The sequence below is a fragment of the Prionailurus bengalensis genome, chromosome A2 (assembly GCF_016509475.1).
Source record: "Prionailurus bengalensis isolate Pbe53 chromosome A2, Fcat_Pben_1.1_paternal_pri, whole genome shotgun sequence".
Classification (NCBI taxonomy): Eukaryota; Metazoa; Chordata; class Mammalia; order Carnivora; family Felidae; genus Prionailurus; species Prionailurus bengalensis.
The window spans coordinates 78,435,511-78,458,408 of record NC_057348.1 but is presented as its reverse complement, the minus strand read 5'-3'; the positions used below and the strand labels follow the sequence as shown (position 1 = coordinate 78,458,408).

General features: G+C 39.9%; 1 protein-coding gene across 3 annotated transcripts in view; it reads left to right on the top strand.

Moving 5' to 3' along the window:
• RINT1 (RAD50 interactor 1) overlaps window positions 1-22,898 on the top strand; it is a 30,522-nt gene that overhangs the window by 4,435 nt on the left and 3,189 nt on the right. For 2 of the 3 annotated variants that reach the window (XM_043588625.1, XM_043588626.1), the window contains exons 3-12: window positions 609-793; window positions 5,188-5,429; window positions 8,853-9,026; window positions 9,126-9,275; window positions 9,861-10,017; window positions 12,840-12,950; window positions 13,050-13,275; window positions 13,796-13,933; window positions 15,707-15,906; window positions 20,359-20,573. In XM_043588625.1, the coding sequence (XP_043444560.1) occupies window positions 609-793; window positions 5,188-5,429; window positions 8,853-9,026; window positions 9,126-9,275; window positions 9,861-10,017; window positions 12,840-12,950; window positions 13,050-13,275; window positions 13,796-13,933; window positions 15,707-15,906; window positions 20,359-20,573 (1,798 nt within the window). Of the gene's footprint in view, window positions 1-608; window positions 794-5,187; window positions 5,430-8,852; window positions 9,027-9,125; window positions 9,276-9,860; window positions 10,018-12,839; window positions 12,951-13,049; window positions 13,276-13,795; window positions 13,934-15,706; window positions 15,907-20,358; window positions 20,574-20,658; window positions 22,188-22,898 lie in introns of those variants that run through there. The other variant, XM_043588627.1, reaches the window with a different exon arrangement.

Genomic DNA, 22,898 nt, shown 5'->3' with positions numbered 1-22,898 from the left:
TTTTACTCGGGGCTCCTGGGTGGCTCAGTCGGTTAGGCATCTGACTTTGATGTCAGCTGAGGTCATGATTCACGGTTTGTGAAATTGATCTCCACATCGGGCTCTGCATTGATAGCATGAGCCTGCTTGGGATTCTCTCTCCCTCTCTCTCTCTACTCCTCCTCCATGCATGCTCTCTCTTGCTCTCTCTCAAAATAAATGAATAAACATTTTTTCAAACCCAACTTTTTTACTGTTACATAAGGAAGAGTTTTTACTCGGTCACCTTTTCAATTTTTTTCATAGATTCAAAATCTTTCAATACTATTTTTTTCTTTTCTTAAGGCATTTTTTAAAAGAATTTCTTTTTTAAAAAATGTTTATTTTTGAGAGAAAGAGAGCATGCAAGCAGAGAGAGAGAGAGGGACAGAGGATCTGAAGCAGGCTCTATGCTGACAGCAGAGAACCTGATGTGGGTCTCGAACTCACACTCTGAGATCATGACCTGAGCTGAAGTCGGACACTGAACTGACTGAGCCACTCAGGTGCCCCCCTTTGTATATCTTTTGTATTTCCTTTAATCCTGTGGTGCTTGGTAATGTTAAATAATTGTTATTCTTTCATTTTAGATGACATAAATATTGCAGCTCTTTTTGGAAATGAACAAGTCAGTGAAGATACAGATAATGGTGATCTCACTTCCTACGTGTCTGCATTTATAGAAAAAGAAGTTGGAAATGACCTTAAATCTTTAAAGAAACTTGATAAACTCATAGAACAGATGACAGAAAATAAAATGCAGTTAGAAGAACAGGCAAGTATTAAAACTCATTGAAATAATACCAGAATTGTTCAATGACATCATATAGACATCACCATTATTATATATCACTGTTGTTCTAGGGAATTTTGAAGATACAGATTATGACAAATAGTCTAGTCATTTAAAACTGTTTAATAGGTTTTAAGGACCTACAATGTGCTAGGTACTTTACAAATTATGTAAAAGACAAAGTTCCTGCTGGTCTGATTTAGGTCTTAAAAACATAATGACAGCTAACATGAAAAAAATTGTTTTTTAATGTTTATTTAAGAGAGAGAGAGAGAGAGAGAGAGAGCGCGAGAGAGAGCGCGAGCGGGGGAGGGGGAGGGGCAGAGAGATAGAGACAGAATTCAAAGCAGGCTCCAGGCTCTGAGCTGTCAGCACAGAGCCCGACTTGGGGCTTGAACTCACAAACCGTGAGATCATGACCTGAGCTGAAGTTGGCCACTAAACCAACTGAGCCACCCAGGCACCCCTGACAGCTAACATTTTAAGGAGTTTTTCGTACAGTGACTTTTAAAGTCAAGGAAGTAATTCATGGTGTACAAAAATGTCATAACACCATCATTCCAAACTTTTTATATGTGCGCTCATGAGGAGAAAACCTGAAAATAAGTATGACATAATAATGGTTATTTCTGAGTGATTGGTTAACAGGTGATTCATTTTCTTTACATCTTTCTGTATTTTCAGGTGTTTTCTTTTTACAGTGAAATTATTACTTAAAATGGCGTTTAAAAAACCCAATGAATGTAATCTTAAAAAAATAAGTGGATCCATTTACTTGCAACAGTGTGTCAAGGATAAAAGATTCATATCATGTAACTGCTTCATTGGGTTAAGTGTGTGGGTATGTTGGTGTGTTAGCCCTGGGTTGATAGCCATCCTGTGTTCTCCCATCCCCACCCCCTCAGCCCTCACCTTTCCAGTTTTTCCACAATGTCTGCCCTATTCTCCTAAGCATGGCCCAGCCCCACCCCCTCTGTCCACGCCTGCGGCCAAGCTGTAGTGGGCTCTCTGAGGAAGTCACAGGCTGAGCGGATGGATGCCAGCCCTGATATGTGGTCTCCAGGGCTCCTTCCTTGGGAAGGTCGGCTCCTCTGCCACTCCCCTCATTTGTTCTTACAAATTCTCCCCAGGATACCTGCCCCATCTGGCCATTCTGTCTTCCCAAATAGAAAAGATGAAGGCCGCTTAGCATGACTCTATTGAACAGTCTACCCCACATTCCACAAACTTCTTTGCAACCATGTCTACTTCTTAATTTAGCCGAAGATCAGTCTATGGCTGTCCCCGTGCCTCAGATTCTACCTGCCACCGGAGTGATGTTGCTTTGTGGTTTTATAGTTTCCTCCTCTGCTCCTCAGCCAGTCCTGTCCCCTCAGCGTAGGGACACGTCCACGGCTCTTCCTGAAAACAGAACACTCCCCCCTCATCTCTTAGCCAGTGCTAGTCCCTCCCTTTTGTTGTTAGGCTTCCTCAAGAAGTCCCCTTTCTTTGTGTCTGTCTCCACTTCCCAACCAGGCTTGTTTCTCCGATGACCCCGGAAGCTGCTGCCAAAGCCCCTAACTGAACCTTAAATTCAGCATGTCCCAAACTGTACTGTTCTGTGTCTTCACATGCTTCCCTTTCTTGGAAAATGGCGCCACTATCTGCCTGTCACCCGGGCCTGAAGCCTGGGAACCTTACTAAGATCGCCGGTCATCCTGCCTCCTCTATCCCATCTCCAGAACATCTGACCTTTGCCCCCTTCCTGTCTCTGCCACCACCCCGTTCACCCAGTTTAGGGCTGCAGCCTCTCACACACTGGATGGCAGTTTGCCCATCTTCTGCTTCCTTCCCATCCCGCAGTAACCATCGCTCATTTTTATCCATTACAGAAATGATCTCATGTGTGAATAAGCAAATATATATATAGTTACAGTCTTTTCTGTATTGTGTAAGCACGTGTATACTTAAAATATGCATGGCTTAACTTTTTATAATTAATGTAATACATGACTTGCTTTCCTATCAATGTATATAGATCTCTCTTTTTGAATGGTTTTATGGTATTCAACTATGGTTGTACATAATTTAACTAGGCCCTTACTAGTGGACATTTTTGCTGTTTCCACTTTTTAGTACTACAAAAATATGAGAATAAACATAATTGTTTATCACGTTACCTTTTTTTTTTTAGATTTTTTATTTTAAGTAATCTCTATACCCAACACAGGGCTCGAACTTACAACCCCTACATCAGGAGTCTCGTGCTCCCCCAACTATGCCAGCCAGCCGTCCCTGACCTTCCAAATCATAAATCTAACTGAATGATTCCCTTATTAAAAACTCTTAATGGTGGGGCGCCTGGGTGGCTCAGTCGGTTGAGCGTCCGACTTCAGCTCAGGTCATGATCCTACCGCCTTGTGAGTGAGTTCGAGCCCTGTGTCAGGCTCTGTGCTGACAGCTCAGAGCTTGGAGCCTGCTTCAGATTCTGTGACTCCCTCTCTCTCTCTGCCTCTCCCTTGCTCATGCTCAGTCTCTCAAAAAATGAATAAACGTTAACAAAATTTTTTTTTAAACTCTTAATGGCTTCCCATTGCCTGTTGGAAAAAGCCCACATCCTTCTAAGGCACAAGATGCTTCTCTGATCTCGCCTCTCCCTACCAATCTAGGTTTGTCTCTTCTTTTTTTTTTTTCCTTTTAACATTATTTATTTATTTTTGAGAGACAGAGAGAGACAAAGGATGAGCAGGGGAGGGGCATAGAGACAAGGAGACACAGAATCCAAAGCAGGCTCCAGGCTCTGAGCTGACATCACAGATGTGGGGCTCGAACCCATGAACCTCAAGATATGACCTGAGCTGCAGTCCGACCTGACTGAGCCACCCAGGTGCCCCTAGGGTCGTCTCTTCTTTCTATGTGTTCTTGAACTGTATTCTGTGCCTTACTCAGCTTTGCTGGCCTCTCATCATGACTGAGCTGTTCCTTTTGTCTGGAATGTCCTTTCCTTCCAAAGTTCCCCAGAAAATTCCCACCGGCCCTGTAGAGGTCTTTGCAGGAGCCATGTAAGCCCAGTTGCCTTGCATCTCAACACCTCATTATCCAAAGCGTGGGAGCTTGTTGGAAATGCAGAATGTCAGTCCCTACTTCAGACTTAACAACTCACATTTGCATTACACCAGCTGTCTAGGCAATTCCTGTGTACATTCAGGTTTGGGAGGCACTACCTTCGGACACCACTGTACCTAGCATCTATCTTTTATTGCATCAGTCCCATAATACAGTAGTTATTTGCTTCCATTTCTCTCCCATATGAACTGAGCTTAAGGGCAGACACCATGTCTTATATATCTGTTCCTAGCACAGTGCTTCGCACAAAGTGTCTAATCAGTCTTGATTCAATTGAAATTCCTCTAGAATAGTCTTTATGTTGTATTGATACCTAATACTTGTATATGTTTTTCCATGTGCTAGAAGAAGAATTAGTAAATACCACATCTAAAGGCGTTACCTGTATATTATCTTCCCAAGTCAATGGTTCTTGCCGTAGACTTCAATCAGAATCACCAGGGTCACTTTTGCAACAAACATGTACTCAGACTTTTAGAATAGAACTTCATTTGTTTTTGAAGGAAAGTGTTTGGTAGATAAAGCATAAGAAAATTCTCTGTCTGGACCCTCTGAAAGTGCTGAGCTTCATGAAAGATGCAGAGGTGCTTACAGGGGCATCTGCTGCTGCCCACACATCCCCACGCACGACATTTTGTGTTTAGGTTTGGTTGGTGCAGGAGGCAGAAATCGCATCTTTCTTTTGAAGCTTATAATTGACAATTTTCTTTTTTTTTTATTTTATTTTTTTTTATTAAAAAAAAATTTTTTTTTCAACGTTTATTTATTTTTGGGACAGAGAGAGACAGAGCATGAACGGGGGAGGGGCAGAGAGAGAGGGAGACACAGAATCGGAAACAGGCTCCAGGCTCTGAGCCATCAGCCCAGAGCCTGATGCGGGGCTCGAACTCACGGACCGCGAGATCGTGACCTGGCTAAAGTCGGACGCTCAACCGACTGCGCCACCCAGGCGCCCCTAATTGACAATTTTCAATTCTTTTAGAACAAACATGTATTTTGAAGATGATAATCTAATTAAAACATTACAAGGGGGCTCCTGGGTGGCTCAGTCAGTTAAGCGTCCGACTTCTGCTCAGGTCATGATCTCGTGGGTCTTGAGTTTGAGCCCTGCATCGGGCTCTGTGCTCAGAACCCACTTTCCGATCCTCTGTCTCCCTTTCTCTCTATCCCTCCCCCAGTGGTGCTTTTTCTCTCTCAAAAATAAACATTTAAAAAAAAAAGTGTGAAAATTTTATCTGATTGCTGCTGTTTTTTGTTTTTGTTACAATCAGGTACTTACAATTTCATCAGAAATCCCTAAAAGAATTCAGAGTGCCTTAAAAAATGCAGAAGAATCAAAGCAATTTCTTAATCAGTTTCTGGAGCAAGAAACTCATCTCTTCAGTTCCATTAACAGCCATTTGCTGACCGCACAGCCCTGGATGGAAGATCTGGGGGCCATGATTAACCAAATTGAAGAGATTGAGCGCCATCTTGCTTACCTTAAATGGATTTCACAAATTGAAGAACTAAGGTAAAAAGGGCTTCTTTGTTCTCATAATTATTATTTTCCTTTGAGGCTCTGTCTTAGCGGTGCATGCATGCCATTAAATAATTGAGTTAATTAAAGATTATAATAATGTAATTTTCCTGGTTGTTATGAAAATAGTATTATAATGATTCTTTTCCTTTTTTGTGAATGAACATAAACTTTTCAGGGAGCTTAATTTGCATTTGAAAGAAAGTGATCTAAGTAAAAATTTTAAGTCCTGTAGTTGTATTGTGAACACAAAATAAAAACTATTATTTATAATACCAAATTAATAAACAACTCTTCAACGTGGTAATATTACTTTTTAGACACAATCACTTAATAAAACGGATTGCTTTCTCTAAAATTTGAATTTCTTTCAATGGGAATCCTCTAATAAGAGATGTACAGTATTCTTAAGTAACAGTTTTGCTACCTGTGGGTAGAGGGTAAAAAAGTACACACTTCTTTCTGAATTGAATTCTGAATTGAATCACTAGTGTTAACTGAGAATGTCTGGTATTGTCTTTCAAACAAGCTAAATTAACATTTCTGCCTAGACTGGCAAAATTATTTGGTTTTTGACATAGTCCCCCAGCCCCTCCATACTGCATGGTTCCATCGTGCTTTGTTTTAGCTACTCTTGCTCAAAGCTGTCAGCAACTATTAATATTGTCTGGAAGACTTGAAGAAGAAAAGTCACCCAAGAGTCTTAATGTCCCATTGTGTATCGGAGTTAATATATTTTATGTTACGTCTTCCACAGAGTAATGCAGTATCACTTTGTCCTGTGTATTTCCCAAGATTTTAAAGAATTTTACCTCTCAGCATGGTGTGAAGTCTTTGTTTTGCATATATAAGTTTAACATTTACAGAAAAAATGATACACCTAAGATTGTAGTGTTACCAGTGATTCCAGAAATCAATTTAAACTTTTTAGGTCATCTCCTTGTTGGGATAAATTATTTGGGGTGAACAGATTTCAAATCTTGCTACTTTTTACTTCATTTTTCTTTGCCCCTCTGGAGGAAAACACCAATAAGGAGCAATGTTAATAACCTTATTATTAAGTAGAGTAAATTGTTTAAAAGCCTCACTCTTGTAGTAGCCAAAGCAATAGGTTAATTAACATAGGGCTATGGTTATGGATAGCCTTTTTCTGGTGTTGGGATTGTTTAAGACAAGTTTGCCCTGGGCATCATATTAGAAATAGGAATCAAGTTCATAATCAAATAGAGCATAGCTATTTCTCCTTAATAACATGTTCTTTGCTCTCGATGTGATAAATCTCTATTTCTGTCTTCCTTTGGGTTTTTAAGATTTTCCTCATCTAATTTCTCTCTAACATTAACTTGCTTTTTATTCTGTAGCACTTTCTCTTTTTTAAAAAATTAGTTTTTTCCTTAGAACTAGCATCTTTTATTAGCTCTGCTTCTTGAATACCACAGTATCGCAGTGTCATTATGCACAAACCCTGTTTCCCTAGCTTTTTCTGTGCTCTGAATGCCATTCATGATGCTGTGTTGTGTGGAGAGCTACTTCACTGTGTCCTGGAAAGGAGTCCTCCCTTACTCTGTGCTTTTGTGTACATTTTACATTGTTTTGTAATATTTGTACATTTCTTAAACACAGCAGTCTTCCTTTTAACATAATGCAACACTTACTTTGGATTTATGTTTCTTTGAAGTGGAAAATCAGCAAGAAGGTTTTAATTTGCCATGATGCCCAGGGAAGAACCTTACAGGGGAGCAGGCTCCGTGCATGCTGACCATCAGAACAAGCCCATAAACGGGGATCCTGGTGGCTCAGTCACTGGAGCGTCCGACTCTTGATTTCAGCTCAGGTCATGAGCTCACAGTTCGTGGGTTCCAATCCTGTGTCGGGCTCTGAGCTGACAGCGTGGAGCCTGCTTAGGATTCTCTCTCTCCCTCACTCTCTGCCCTTCCACCTCCCTCACACACATTCACTCTCTCAAAATAAATAAATAAACTTAAAAATCAACAAGAGGGGCGCCTGGGTGGCGCAGTCAATTGAGCGTCTGACTTCAGCCAGGTCACGGTCTCACGGTCCGTGAGTTCGAGCCCCGCGTCGGGCTCTGGGCTGATGGCTCAGAGCTTGGAGCCTGTTTCCGATTCTGTGTCTTCCTCTCTCTCTGCCCCTCGCCCGTTCATGCTCTGTCTCTCTCTGTCCCAAAAATAAATAAACGTTGAAAAAAAAAATTAAAAAAAAAATCAACAAGAAAAGAACAAGTCCATAAAAAAAAAAAACTACTGGTGCTTTAAATGCAGACATGATGGGTTTCTTGACACCCAATGGGACAAAAGAGTGCTTTCAATTCTGGTAGTAGCCATAAAAGACAAAACTGGTTGGAAATCTTAATAAAAATGATTAGAGAAAGAGAAGAAAGAAAAATGAGAGAATGGGAGTAAGGGATGGCCACAAGAGCTGAAAGGAATGAATAGAATAATACAAAAACATGAGCTAAGTATTCTTGCTGAGGCCTGAAGCAGTGACCGTGAAAAATACAAGCAGCTCTCAGAGGAGAGGAAAAAATGCTTGTGCATAGTGGAGCTCTGCAGGGTGGAGATACACATTCCTGTTCCTAAGGAGGATGCCGTGTGCGCCCCAGGAACATACACCAAACGGGGGACTGGAGTTCCAGCACTTTGGCGGCCGGCAGAGGATGCCTGGAGGTACACTCCCGCCTCAGGTTTCCTACAGGGGGCGGCTCCTGAACCAAGGTCACTTATTGACAAGGTCACATTTTGTTCCTTATTCTTAGCTGTTTAAGCTATGGGATGTTATTTTTATCCAAAGAAACATCTCATTTTCATTTTTCCTCATTTTAATTTTATTTATTTAATTTTTAACATTTATTTGTTTTTTGAGAGACAGAGAGAGAGCATGAGCAGGGGAGGTGCAGAGAGAGGGAGACACAGAATCAGAAGCAGAGTCCAGGCTCTGAGCTGTCAGCACAGAGCCCGATGCAGGGCTCAAACTCATGAACCGTGAGATCATGACCTGGGCCAAAGTCAGTTGCCTAACCGACTGAGCCCCCCAGGCTCCCCTTTAATTTTTTATTTAAGTATAGTTGACACACAACATCTCATTTTTAAATAAAACGTTTTGCTCTATGAAGTCAAATAAGCCAAAATGGTGGCTCACGGGATAAATTTGTCCTGAAGACATCTTTTATTTGGCTTGTTTCAAATAATTTGATTAATTGATTTTGCATGAAAGTCTTGATTTCTGGCTTTCCTAGAAAAAATGTTAAGCTTTGGCCACATTGGTAAAAAGAAAGCCACTTCTGGCTGCCTCCTTCTTCCTTGCACGGAACCTTATATACCACAGGAGGGAGATGTCATTTTTGCTGCACTTGGAATTTTGACAGACTATCTTTGAAGTTCGCTTTGCCTCATTTTGCAGTGATAACATTCAGCAATATCTGATGACCAATAACGTCCCAGAGGCAGCCTCTACTCTGGTGTCTATGGCGGAACTTGACATCAAGCTTCAGGAATCATCCTGTGCTCATCTTCTTGCTTTCACGAGAGCCACTGTTAAATTCTGGCATAAGATCCTCAAGGACAAACTTACAAGGTAAGGAATTCACCTGTTATTTCATGGTAGTGCTTTCACACGGATATTCGGTGACCATTGTATTTTACTGAAATACGTGTGTTGCTTTTTCTGTTACAGTGATTTTGAGGAAGTTTTAGCCCAGCTTCACTGGCCATTCATCACACCCCCCCAGTCTCAGACTGTTGGCTTGAGTCGCCCAGCAGGTGCCCCTGAGATATACAGTAACCTGGAGACACTGTTTTGCCAGCTTCTGAAACTGCAAACCTCGTATCTTTGTTGGAGATAAAACTTACTAAAATTGCTTTTTTTTTCGAGAGTGGATTTGTGGCTAGAGAGTAAAACTTTTTGAAAGGGGCCAAGAAGCCAAACAGTAGTACTAGGTTTGGACTTGATCTGTATATACCCGCAGAGTGATGGATTGTGCCCTTCAGAGTGAATAGCGTTGGGGGGAGCGGGGTCAGTCTGAAATATATGACTGACCCAGGTTTATATCACACGTCGGTCTCTTGGGACGACAGAAAAAAAAAAATGGGCAATAGGGAGGAAAGTTTAGTAATCTAGTGTTAATAAAGGAATTCTTGATTGTGTTTCCTTCCTCACTACTGTTTTTTATGTTAGGAAAGACAGGGTAATTCTAATAACATATTTCATGTGCTTTTTACGAAATCATATGCAATGTAAAATTATGTCTTATAATTAATTTTACTTAGTATCTTATATATTTGTTAGAAAAATATATTGTGTATCTGTACATACATACACGTATGTGTGTATATATGTGTATATATCCATATATCCATGCATATATATTGTTTTGTATACTTTTCTTTTTCCTTGACTTGACTATGTCAGAGATGAATTACTTACTGAGCCAAAACAACTTCCAGAAAAATACTGTCTTCCTGCATCCCCGTCTGTCATCCTGCCCATCCAGATTATGCTGACTCCCCTTCAGAAAAGGTTCAGGTATCACTTCCGAGGGAACCGACAGACTAATGTTATAAGCAAGGTGTGCTTTGCCAACTCTTGTCCTTCGTTGTTATTAATAGCAGTTGTTAAGCATCCTGATCCTCTTTCTGGTTTAAGTTAAAATCCGATCCCATTCACATTTCTGGTTTTTCTCTGAAGAGCTAAATTCCTGTTTTGTCCTTGCCTTAATAGATCTATTTTGGGACTTGTGTTGATATGCCATGGGACTCCGCTCACTCATTAGCACGTCATCTCACCAGTGTCTCAAGTTGCCCCTTGGGTGTGCTGTGACATTTGTTGGGGGCACTTGTGACAACTGGCTCCACGTGTTTCACTGTGCGAATTGCTCCTTCAGGCTTATATATATATCAGAGAGAGATGTGAAAGTCCACAGATAGTCAAGTATTCGCTTTTGAACAGAGTGCTGATGCTACCATGATTTATGGCTGAGGTGCCTGGGTGGCTCAGTTGGTTGGGCATCTGACACTTGGTTGGGGCTCAAATCATGATCTCACAGTTCAACCCTGCATCAGGCTCTGTGCTAATGGTGTGGAGCCTGCTTGGGATTCTCTGTCTCCCTCTCTGCCCCTTCCCCACTCGCTCGCTCTCTCTGTCTCTCTCTCTCTCCCCTCCTCCCTCCCTCCCTCTCTCTCTCTCAAAAATGGATAACCATTTAAAAAAATAGGTGAAAAGCTTTAAAAAATTTTAAAACAGTAAGTGATTTGTGTGTGTGCAAGAAAGTAAGGAATGATGGGGTTGGCTTTGAGGAAATTCTCACCATCTCACCAGCATTTTAGCTGAGGGATTACAGCCATGTATGTTGGAGATACTCTGTTTTTTGTTTGTTTCTTTTTTTTTTTTTTTTTAGAGAAAGAGGTGAGTGAGTAAGGAGGAACAGAGGGACGGGGGGGCAGGGGAGAGAGAGAGAAAGAAAAGAAAGAAAGAAAGAAAGAAAGAAAGAAAGAAAGAAAGAAAGAGAGAGAGAGAGAGAGAGAGAGAGAGAAAGAAAGAAAGAAAGAAAGAAAGAAAGAAAGAAAGAAAGAAAGAAAGAAAGAAAGAAAAAGAAAGAAAAAGAAAGAAAGAATCTTAAGCGGCTCCATGCTCAGTGCGGAGCCCAATGCGGGGCTTGATCTCAGGACTCTGGATGACCTGACCCAAAATCAAGAGTCGGACACTCAAATGACTAAGCCACCAGGTGTCCCTATATTGGAGATATTCTTGAGATTTTTCTTTAACTTGACCGGAAAAACAATCAGGCATTTGTTTTTAATGAAATTTGATTGAATTTATTGAGAATTAGAACTCTGTTGCCAGGGGGTGGAGACTACCTTATTTATCCTTAAGTTTTGCTACATTTAATGCAGTGCAAGGAGCAGAGTGGTTCATTTCAGTGTTTTGAATTATATGTTATTGCACCAGGCTTACCCCAGGCGTTGTACGTGGCATTTATAAATGAGTTTATAGGCTTTATAGAATTTTAAAGGGGTCAAGGGATAGGGAGTTATGTTTGCATGGGAAGGAATTGAGTGGCAATTGGATTTCTGGGTCTTAAATTCAGTTTATTCTGTTGTACTTTATGGATCTCCTCCTTTTTTGGATGAGGTGTTGGTGGAAAGAAGAATAGAACCAATTAGGGGCGCCTGGGTGGCGCAGTCGGTTAAGCGTCCGACTTCAGCCAGGTCACAATCTCGCGGTCTGTGAGTTCGAGCCCCGCGTCAGGCTCTGGGCTGATGGCTCAGAGCCTGGAGCCTGTTTCCAATTCTGTGTCTCCCTCTCTCTCTGCCCCTCCCCCATTCATGCTCTGTCTCTCTCTGTCCCAAAAATAAATAAACGTTGGAAAAAAAAAAAAAAAAAAAGAATAGAACCAATTAGTAAGTAGCGAGACAAGGCAATAAACCTACAGCTGTAGAGAGGCAGTAAGAATTTGAGGTTAGAAAATTGTGAGTTATGTTGATTCCTTTCTTTTTTTTAAATTATTTTCTTAATTTTTTTTTTAATATTTATATTTGAGAAAGAGAGAGAGGGAAGGAGAGGCAGAGTATGAGCAATGGAGGGGCAGAGAGAGAGGGAGACACAGAATCTGAAGCAGGCTCCAGGCTCCGAGCTGTCAGCACAGAGCCTGACATGGGGCTCGAACCTACGAACCCCAAGATCATGACCTGAGCCGAAGTTGGACACTTAACTAACTGAGCCACCCAGGCGCCCCATGTTGATTCCTTTCTAAAGTACATTTCCACTCTCTCATCAAGCCTAAACTACACGGCCCCTGAGATTAGGGATGCCCCTTACTCACTTTTGTATTTCTAGCATCTAGCACATAACAGGGATTTACCCTCAGTAAATGTTTTTGAATGCCTGTCCAACAAAATTTGGAAGGTTTGTAGAATCATCTCTAGGGACAATTTAAAAAGCTGCCTATTTACATTTACTTTTCTATGATTTTACCTGTTTTAAGGCGTATTTTTTTCTTACTTTACCTTTTGAAAAGACAAACCAGAAGAAAATCAGGTTTAAAAGTTATTTTGGAATGTGATTTACAAAAAAACCAAACACAAAACAAAATTAAAGGCCATCAGTTCTTTGTAATGCTCATCATTTTACATATCTCCAAAGTGCTATGTTTTCAACACATACAGTATTGTAAATTTATGAGTTTACTGACTTATGCCACCTTTGGGAATTTGTTGGGAGTACATTGGGAACCATCTGATTAAAGTTCAGAGCAGAAATTGTGTTCTTTTATAAGAATCTTCACCTAATTTGTGTAAGTGCTATGTGTATACAATTAACTAGAACCATTTAATTGTAACTTTCTGGTCAGAATGACTTAAGAATTCAGACTATTTTAACTTCCTTCCTTAGCCTGAATGGTACTTGGCTCAGGTACTTATGTGGATTGGGAATCACACTCAGTTTCTGGATGAGAAGATTCAGCCAATATTAGACAAAGTAGGCCCTTCGGTAAATGCAAGGGTAAGAAACTGTGTTCTTAAATTGTTCCAGTTTTAGAGTTGTGTGTGTCCGCGAATAATCTGTCATTTACCTTACCTCCTGCTTACATGTTTCTTTCAGCTTGAATTTTCCCGGGGCCTCATGATGCTTGTTCTTGAGAAGTTAGCTACAGACATCCCATGTCTGCTCTATGATGACAATCTCTTCTGTCATCTGGTGGATGAGGTGCTTTTGTTCGAAAGGGAGCTGCACAGTCTTTATGGCTATCCCAGCACTTTTGCCAACTGTATGCATATTCTGTCAGAGGACACCTGTTTTCAGAGGTGGTTGACTGTGGAGAGAAAATGTAAGTGTTCAGTAGCCATCAAGTGGAGAGCATATTATCTCCTTTTGTGTATATTAACTTTTGGTGTTTTTCTCCACCCGCTGTGGGTAGAAACTAGAGTCATCTGAATTTTTCTTGGTTAAGGTTTACCAAGTAGCCTTTTCTTCCCATCAGACCAGTTTTTCTTGTACTTGCACCATCCACGTTTCTAGAATGGAAGAGTCAAGCCAGTATAGGATACAGCTGTTTTATAGATTGTACCATAGTACTTCCTGTTCTTTGTAGTGTCTGTTGGATGTAGCTTGTCTAATCAGTTTAACTATTTTGAAGATTTTGGGTAGGGGTGGCGGGGAGAAGTAGGGAATCTTGTTCAACCCTAACACAGAGCGTGTTAAATATAGTGCAACCGGTGGGAGGTTGTAGATTTGGTTTTTTGTTTGTTTGTTTTTTATAGAAAAACCATTACTCCTAAAAACTTGTGCTGAAAATTAAGAATGACTGTAACTACTTAATTGACCTGTTCCCTTTTTCTGCATATCAGTTGCTCTTCAAAAAATGGACTCAATGCTTTCATCAGAAGCTGCTTGGATATCCCAATATAAGGATATCACTGATGTGGATGAGATGAAAGTTCCAGACTGTGCAGAAACTTTTATGACGCTACTCTTGGTTATAACTGGTAAGTATAAGTCTTTCAAGATACAACTTTCTTTTAGGTAAGCTTTTTTTTTTTTTTCTTTTGAGAGAGAGAACGAAAGAGAGAGCGAGCGCATGTGTGCACACAAGTGGGGGAGGAGCAGGGACAGAGGATCCAAAGTCCAGGGCTCGAACTCACAAACTGTGAGATCATGACCTGAGCTGAGGTCAGACGTTCAACTGAATGTTCTTTGTTGAAGAAATGGGGTGATTTTAAAAAAAGTTTTATTTTTATTTATTTGGGGGGGGGAGGGGCAGAGAGAGAGAGAGAGAGAAAGAGAGAGAGAGAAAGAGAAATCCCAAGCAGGCTCCGCACCGTCAGCACAGAGCCTGACACGGGGCTCCATCTTATGAGCCGTGATATCATGACCTGAGCTGAAATCAAGAGTCAGGTGGACACAACCAACTGAGCCACCCAGGTGCCCTGAAATGGGGTGGTTTTTATATGTACATGATGAGGTTTTGGGGTGATGGTGGGGTTCGGAGCTGACGGCCAAGAAAAAATTCTTGAAGATGTCTTTGGTGCAAAAAGGTGATTTTATTAAAGCATGGGGGCAGGACCCACCTCCAAACCCCACCATTACCCCAAAACCTTATCATACAGCTCTGTGACTTACAGTGGGGCTACATCCTGATGAAGGTATCCTAAGTTAAACATTTTAAGTCAAAAATGCATTTCATACACCTAACCTACTTTATAATAAAATGTTGAATATCTCATGTAATTTATTAAATACTGTACTGACAGTGAAAAACAGAATGGTTGTGTGAGGACAAAATGGCTGTAAGTGCATTGGTTGTTGACCCTCATGATCCCATGGCTGATGGAGATATGCCGCTCTCCCGCTGCCCAGGATCATGAGAGGGTTGTATCCCATATTGCCAGCCTGGGAAGAGATCCAAATAACATATTCAAATAATTCCTATAAATGTGTATAGCTTTTGTACCATTGTAAACTTGAAAAATCTTAAGTTGAACCATAATAAATCAGGGCCCATCTATAATTTCCTCATGCCTTTATTTATTTATTTATTTATTTTTAATGTTTATTTATTTTTGAGACAGAGAGAGACAGAGCATGAACGGGGGAGGGGCAGAGAGAGAGGGAGACACAGAATCGGAAGCAGGCTCCAGGCTCTGAGCCATCAGCCCAGAGCCCGACGCGGGGCTCGAACTCGCAGACCGCGAGATAGTGACCTGAGCTGAAGTCGGACGCTCAACCGACTGAGCCACCCAGGCGCCCCTCCTCATGCCTTTAAAAAATTAAACTGTGGGGCGCTTGGGCAGCTCAGTTGGTTAAGCATCTGACTTTGGCTCAGGTCACGGTTCGTGGATTTAAGCCCCGCATCTGGCTCTGTACTGACAGCTTGGAGCCTGGAGCCTGCTTCAGATTCTGTGTCTCCCTCTCTCTCTCTCTGCCCCTTCCCTGCTTGAGCTGTCTCTCTCTCTCTGTCTCTCTCTCTCTGTCTCTCTCTCTCTCTCTCTCTCTCCCCCCTCAAAAATAAACATTTAAAAAAATTGAGCTGTAATTTATATACAATGGAGAACATAAATCTGAAGTATACAGTTCAGTGAGTTTTGACAAGTACATATACTTGTGAAACCTGCAACCTTGTAAAGTTTAGAAATAGATCCGTACTTGGATGGTCGATTGATTATTTGACAAAGGTACCAAAGCATGTCAGTAGGGAAAACCTGTAACTGTGTCCTGGGCAGAACCAAAACTTTCACATGTCTTGTTAACTTTCTCCACAGACAGATATAAAAATCTTCCCACAGCTTCCAGAAAGCTACAGTTCCTGGAGTTACAGAAGGACTTAGTAGATGATTTCAGGATACGGTTAACTCAGGTGATGAAAGAAGAGACTAGAGCTTCCCTTGGTTTTCGATACTGTGCAATTCTCAATGCTGTGAACTATATCTCAACAGTACTAGCAGACTGGGCTGACAATGTTGTAAGTTAATGTGCTTTTATTTATTTATTTATTTTAACATATATATCTTTTAGTTTATTTACTATTTTTTTTTAAATTTTTTTTTAATGTTTATTTTTGAGACAGAGAGAGACAGAGCATGAACAGGGGAGGGTCAGAGAGAGAGGGAGACACAGAATCTGAAATGGGCTCCAGGCTCTGAGCTGTCAGCACAGAGCCCGACACGGGGCTTGAACTCACGGACCGTGAGATCATGACCTGAGCCGAAGTCGGACGTTTAACCGTCTGAGCCACCCAGGCGCCCCTATTTACTATTTTTTAAAATTAATCTCTACACACAATGTGAGGCTTGAACTCACGACTGGAGATCAAGAGTCGCATGCTCTTCCGACTGAGCCGGCCAGGTGCCCCGCTAATGTGCTTTTTATATTAAATCATAGATTTTTCACAGTTTTAGTTAAACAGTTTTTTGCTAGCAGTATTAACAGTTTTACCTTTTGAAATTTTGAATTTATAGCAAGCAGAAATTACACATTAGTAGAATAACAACTAGGCCAAACCTAGGGGGTGTGATTAAATTACATTTTTTTCTCAGTTCGCAAATAGTTACATAATCCCAACAGTTTAATCATTGAAAAAGAAAGCCAACGTCTCATAAAATAGTGGTCTATAGAATGAACCTTTTTCCTCTTAATTAGACTTTATCTTGGGAAATATTCATGTATGGTAATTGCCATCTCAGAAAAAGCTAGGATTGAGAAATGGTGTCAAAATCCATAAAATCCAGGACTTTAAGGAAGATAAAATAACACCATCTGAGGGGCACCTGGCTCGCTCAGTCGGTAGAGCCTGCGCCTGTTGGTCTCAGGATCGTGAGTTCAAGCCCACATTGGGGTAAAGATTACATAACAAAGTAAAATAAAAGTAATAAAAATAACATTTGATACCCTTTGAATGCCTTTAAATCATGAGTAAGTAGAATAATAAAATGAAATCCTATGTTCCTGTCATCCAGCTTCTTGTACCAATTTTGTTTTATTTAAGCCTCTTCTCCACATCCCACACTTGATTATTTTGAAGATCTTAAGGTATATTTCATGATAAATATTTCAAAATGTATCTCTAAAATAATCCCTTAAAAAAAACAAAAACCCATAACCACAATACCATTATCACATCATCCAAGAAAGTTAATTTCTTATAGTGGGAGGTGTCTTAAATAAATCTAAAAATCAAAACCTTGGGTCGGGTTAGCAAGTACTGTAAGGCCTTTTGCCTCCAAGAATTTTATTTATCCTTCCTTTCTCCACACACATTCATTTGGTCTGCCTAAATACAATTATTAAATAATTTCTGTGTACTCTTTTTATTAATCCAACGACTATAGGGGTTTTCAAGGCTTTTGCTAACCAGATTTTCCAATATGTATTTCTAGCCAAAAATGAAGAAACTTAATTAGCCTTTAAAACTTTAACATAGATTAATTCCTTTGATGATGTTTAGATATTAGAATGACCTCAGAGGAGCTCCAGGAACTTCTTGGACAGGGTGCTCTTGGGTTTGGAATCACTATTCCCTGATCATGTGTATAGATACAGAAATCAGCTTGGGTTTCCACCACTGTGTCCCATGAACTAGGTTTCATGACAGAAAGTATTAACAGAGAATTTGCATGACCATAAAACAGTGAAGTATACATTAAATGGAAAAAAAAAAAAACTGTACTAAGGTACATTGTAAATGTAAAGTATTATATGATTGTGTCATGAAATGAAAATAGGAAAGTAAAACAACAAAACAACTATAATGTTAACTAAAGACTTAATAATACCACTTTTTAAATGTGGTAGATAAAGTGGGAATTGAAAAATTCCAGGGTAGAATAATTCGAAAGCTTGATTGAGGATTGGTGATAAGTTCATAGTATACTAGAAAACATAATTTTTGAGTGTGTTCACATGAGTCACAGAGGTGGACAAGGTAAATTAAAATGTCTGTATATTGTCAAGTCTTAATGTAATAAAAAAAAAAGCAGAAATGAAATATAATCAAACATAGGCATTTAAAAATACTCAATGTCCAGGTTAAGGACAGAGTCTTGAAAACATAATAAGAATAGATATATGTTTGTTTTTTTAAGTTTTTATTAAAAATAATATATTTTAAAATATGAATTTCTAACAAAAAGTATATACTGCTAACGCATTATATAGAAAATGTATTCCTTTACTGTGAAAGAATAAACAAAACAGAAAAGTCTTTATCTTAATTACATACAGGGTAATTAATTAAAAAAATAGGAAACAAAAATAAATGTAATAACAGACATAAATAAGATAAAAACCTGATAAACATAGTTTATATTCTGGACTCTGGCTGGGACTTAAAAAGCCTTTTTCAACAAAAATGTTAACTGAGATCCACATTCATAGTATCATTCTGCTAAGCAAGGAAGATAAGACACAAAATAATTATTTCATAAAATGAATATAGAGTGTACTGACTAATGCATTTGTTTATAAAGTCACCTAATTAGAACACATGGGCTGTATTCTATTGCGTATGCTACACAATTCTCATTGTGTACTTTTATGTGTTGTTTTCCTCATTTTAGTAAGTACTTTTTTCACTCAGCCCCCACACTGCTCCATTTTCTGCTAAGCTTTGTCATAAAACAAATTGTCATTTCTGATTCTTGTGCCAGATGCTCTAATAAGAGACTCATTCGAAGCCAGATTTTTAGCTTCAACGAATTATTTGTGGAACATCATTAACTACTTTTACTTGGTGCCGTAGTCTGTTAACGAAGATGAATTGGCCATCATCCCTGTCCTTAGGAAATTTGTAATGCGCTGCTGAATTAACTGGGTCCTTCTGTCAACAGAAGAATAACCAAATTTAGAGTAGCTCCTCAAATCATGAATGAATTTTTTGTCCTTGTGTGTTATGATTTTACAAATTCTGTTTAATATAAGAAGTTATTTACCCATTTTTATGGTCTTTCAGCCTGTGAACGCTTAAAATAAAAATCATTAATGCTCTTGTATTGCCTAGATAGAAAAAAGGAAGAGTGGACAGAGCTCACCTTCCATTAATTTCGATTCTGTACTAATAGCTGTCTGTCCATTGCCAGACTGCGCCAAGCCAGACATACCCAGCCATTCAGAGCCAGGAATTTTTCAGTTGTAGGTGACAGAAGCTGGATTGATGCTGGCCTGAGTGGGGAGGGGGAGTGGGGTGAGTCGGTGAGGAATCTGTTTGTGTAACTGAAAGCAGTAGGCATGGCTGCCCTGGACTTGTTCCCTTCTGGCTTCATTGTCAGGCAGGCTCTGGGAGTGTGGCCACAGGTGGCTCCAGGCTCCCACTGTCCAGGCACTGAGAGGACCAGTGCCTCTTCCCTGATAGGTTCAGCAGAAAATACCAGTGTGGCCTCTCACATGTCCATCCCTGAACAATACTTATTGTGGCCATATCCTGTCCCCTATTAATGGGCATTTAGGTTGCCTTTAATCTCTTGCTAAATACCCACAGCGTTATTTTTCTGTAGGGCAGAAAAAAATAATACATATTCTACCTAAAATGCCACTGTAAAAATGACATTTTAATTCTCTTAACTCTCATAAATCTGCTTACTACAACTCTCAGTCTGTGTTCGGAGAAAATGAGTACTTAAAGAAATCAGCCATCAGGGAAATGCAAATTAAAATCATAGTGAGACATCACTAAATATAAACTAAGATGGCTATAATAAAAAAGACATAATAAAAATTGCTAGTGCAGAGGTAGAGAAGTTGGAACCCTCACACACAGCTGGTAGGAATGTAAGATGGTACAGCCACTGTGGAAGAGAGTCTGCAGGTCCTCAAATAGCTAAGCACAGAATTACCGTATGACCCAGCAGTTCTACTCCCAGTATACCCAAGAGAATTGGAGACATTTGTCCACAAAAAAACATACACACAAATGTTCACTGCAGTATTGTTCATAATAGACGAGAAAGAACCCAGCTGTCTGTCATCTGATGAATAGCTAAATACAATGTGGTACGGCCGCATAATGGAATATTATTAAGCAATTAAAAGAAATCAAGTACTGATACATCTTACAACATAGATGAACCCTGAAAACATACTAAGTGAAAGAAGCCAGTCAGAAAGAGCCAGAAATTATAGGATTCCATTTATGTGAAACATCCAGAAGAGGCAAATCGATAGAGACAGAAAGATGAGTGGTTGCCTAGGGTGGGAGGGTGCACGGAGGGGATTGGGAGATGATGGTTAAGTGTGGGGTATCTTTTTGGAGTAAAGAAAACATTCTAAAATTGACACTGGCGTTAGATGCACAATTCTGAATATACACTAAAAGCCAATATATTGTACACTTTAAACAAGTGAGTTGTAGTACATGAATTCTATTTCATGCTGTTAAAAAGGAAGCATCTTAATGACCATGTTAATACATTTTTGCTTTCAGTTCTTCCTACAACTTCAGCAGGCAGCACTGGAGGTCTTTGCAGAGAACAACACCCTCAGTAAATTGCAGCTGGGACAGCTGGCCTCTATGGAGAGTTCTGTCTTTGATGACATGATTAACCTACTGGAGCGTTTAAAGCATGACATGTTGACCCGCCAAGTAGACCATGTTTTTAGAGAAGTTAAAGATGCTGCAAAATTGTATAAAAAAGAAAGGTAAGTCCTTCATATTTTCTTATTACTCAACTCTCAAATCCAGTTTGCTAAAAGTTGAAAGATGATAAATACCTATATTTCTCAGACTATTCCAAAACATAGAAGAGGAAGGAAAACTTCCAAATTGATTCTGAGGCCAGCATGACCCTGATTTCAAAACTAGACCAAGACTCCACAACAAAAGAGAACTGCAGGCCAGTATCCCTGATGAACATGGGTACAGAAATCCTCAACAAGATACTAGCAAACCAAATCCAACAATACATTAAAAGAATCATTCACCATGATCAAGTGATATTTATTCCTGGATTGCAAGGGTGGTTCAGTATCACAAATCAATCAGTATGATACATCACGTCAACATAAGAGAAAGGAAAAGGATAATGTGATTATTTCAATAGATGGCAGAAAAAGCATTTGATAAAGTACAACATTCATTCATTACAACGAATCCTCGACAAAGTAGGTTTAAAGGGAACATATCTCAACATAATAAAGGCCATGTGTGAAAAACACACAGCTGATATCGTCCTCAGTGGGAAAAGCTGAGTGCCTGTCCCTTCAGGTCAGGAACAGGACAAGGTTGTCCACTCTCACCATCACATTCAACCCAGTACTGAAGTCCTAGCTACAGCCATCAGATAACAAAAAGAAAGAAAAGGCATCCAGATCGGTAAGGAGGAGGTCAAACTTTCACTGTTTGCAGATGACATGATACCATATATAGAAAATCCAAAAGACTCCACCAAAAAAACTGCTAGAACTGATGAATGAATTCAGCAAAGTCAGTGTACACAATGTACAGAAACCTGTTACATCTCAGCCGAAAGAGAAATTAAGACAACAGTCCCATTTACAACTGCACCAAAAACAGTAAGATACCCAGGAATAAAACTAACCAAAGAAGTGAAAGAACTATACTCAGAAAACTACAAAACACTGATGAAAGAAACTGAAGACGACACAGAGAAATGGGAAGACATCCCATGCTCATGGACTGGGAGAAAAAATATTGTTAATATGCCTACACTACCCAAAGCAACCTACACATTTAATGCAATCCCTATCAAAATACCAGCAACATGTTTCACAGAAGTAGGACAAACATTTCTCAAACGTGGATGAAACTACAAAAGATCCCAAATAGCCAAAGCGATCTTGAAAAAGAAAAGCAAGCTGAGGCATCACAATTCTGGACTTCCAAGTTCTATTACAAGTCTGCAGGATCAAAACAGTATGGTACTGGCACAAAAACAGACACATAGATCAAAAGAACAGAATAGAAAACCCAGAATAAACCTACAATTATTTGGTCAATTAATCTCTGACAAAGCAGGAAAGAGTATCTAAAGGGAAAAGGACTGTCTCTTCAACAAATGGTGCTGGGAAAACCGGACAGCTGCATGCAAAAGAATGAAACTGGACCACTTTCTTACACCATACACAAAAATAAATTCATAATAGATTAAGGACCTAAATGTGAGACCCGAAACCATAAAAATCTTAGAAAAGAATATAGGCAGTAATTTCTCTGACATTGATCATAGCAACTTTTTTCTAGATAGGTCCCCTGAGGCAAGGGAAACAAAAGCAAACAACAACAAAAAACAAAAACTATTGGGACTACATAAAATAAAAAGCTTCTGCACAGCAAAGAAAACAATCAACAAAACTAAAAGGCAACTACTGAATGGGAGAAGATGTTTGCAAATGACATATTTGATGAAGGGTTAGTATCCAAAATAGATCAAGAACTGGTACAACACCCCCAAAACAAATAATCCAATAAAAAATGAGAAGACACGAACAGACATTTCTGCAAAGAAGACATCCAGATGGCCAACAGACACATGAAAAGATGCTGATCATCACTTAACACCAGGAAAATGCAAATCAGAACCACAGTGAGCTATCACCTCATAGTTGTTCGAATGGCTAAAAATCAAAACCACGAGAAACACGTGGCACCTGGTGGCTCAGTCGGTTAAGCGTCTGACTCTTGGTTTCAGCTCAGGTCCTGGTATCACGGTTTCATGAGTTCAGGCCCCATGTCAGGCTCTGCACTGACGGTGCGGGGCCTGCTTGGGATTCCCTCTCTCCCTCTCTTTCTGCCCCTCTTGCTCGCTCTCTCAAAATAAATAAATAAACTTAAAACACACACAAGAAACAACAGGTGTTGGTGAGCGTGTGGAGTAAAAGGAACCCTTGTGCACTGTTGGTGGGAATGCAAACTGGTGCAGCCGCTCTAGAAAGCAGTATGGAGTTGCCTCAAAAAGTTACCCCACGATTCAGGAATCACACTACTGTGTATTTACCCAAAGAATA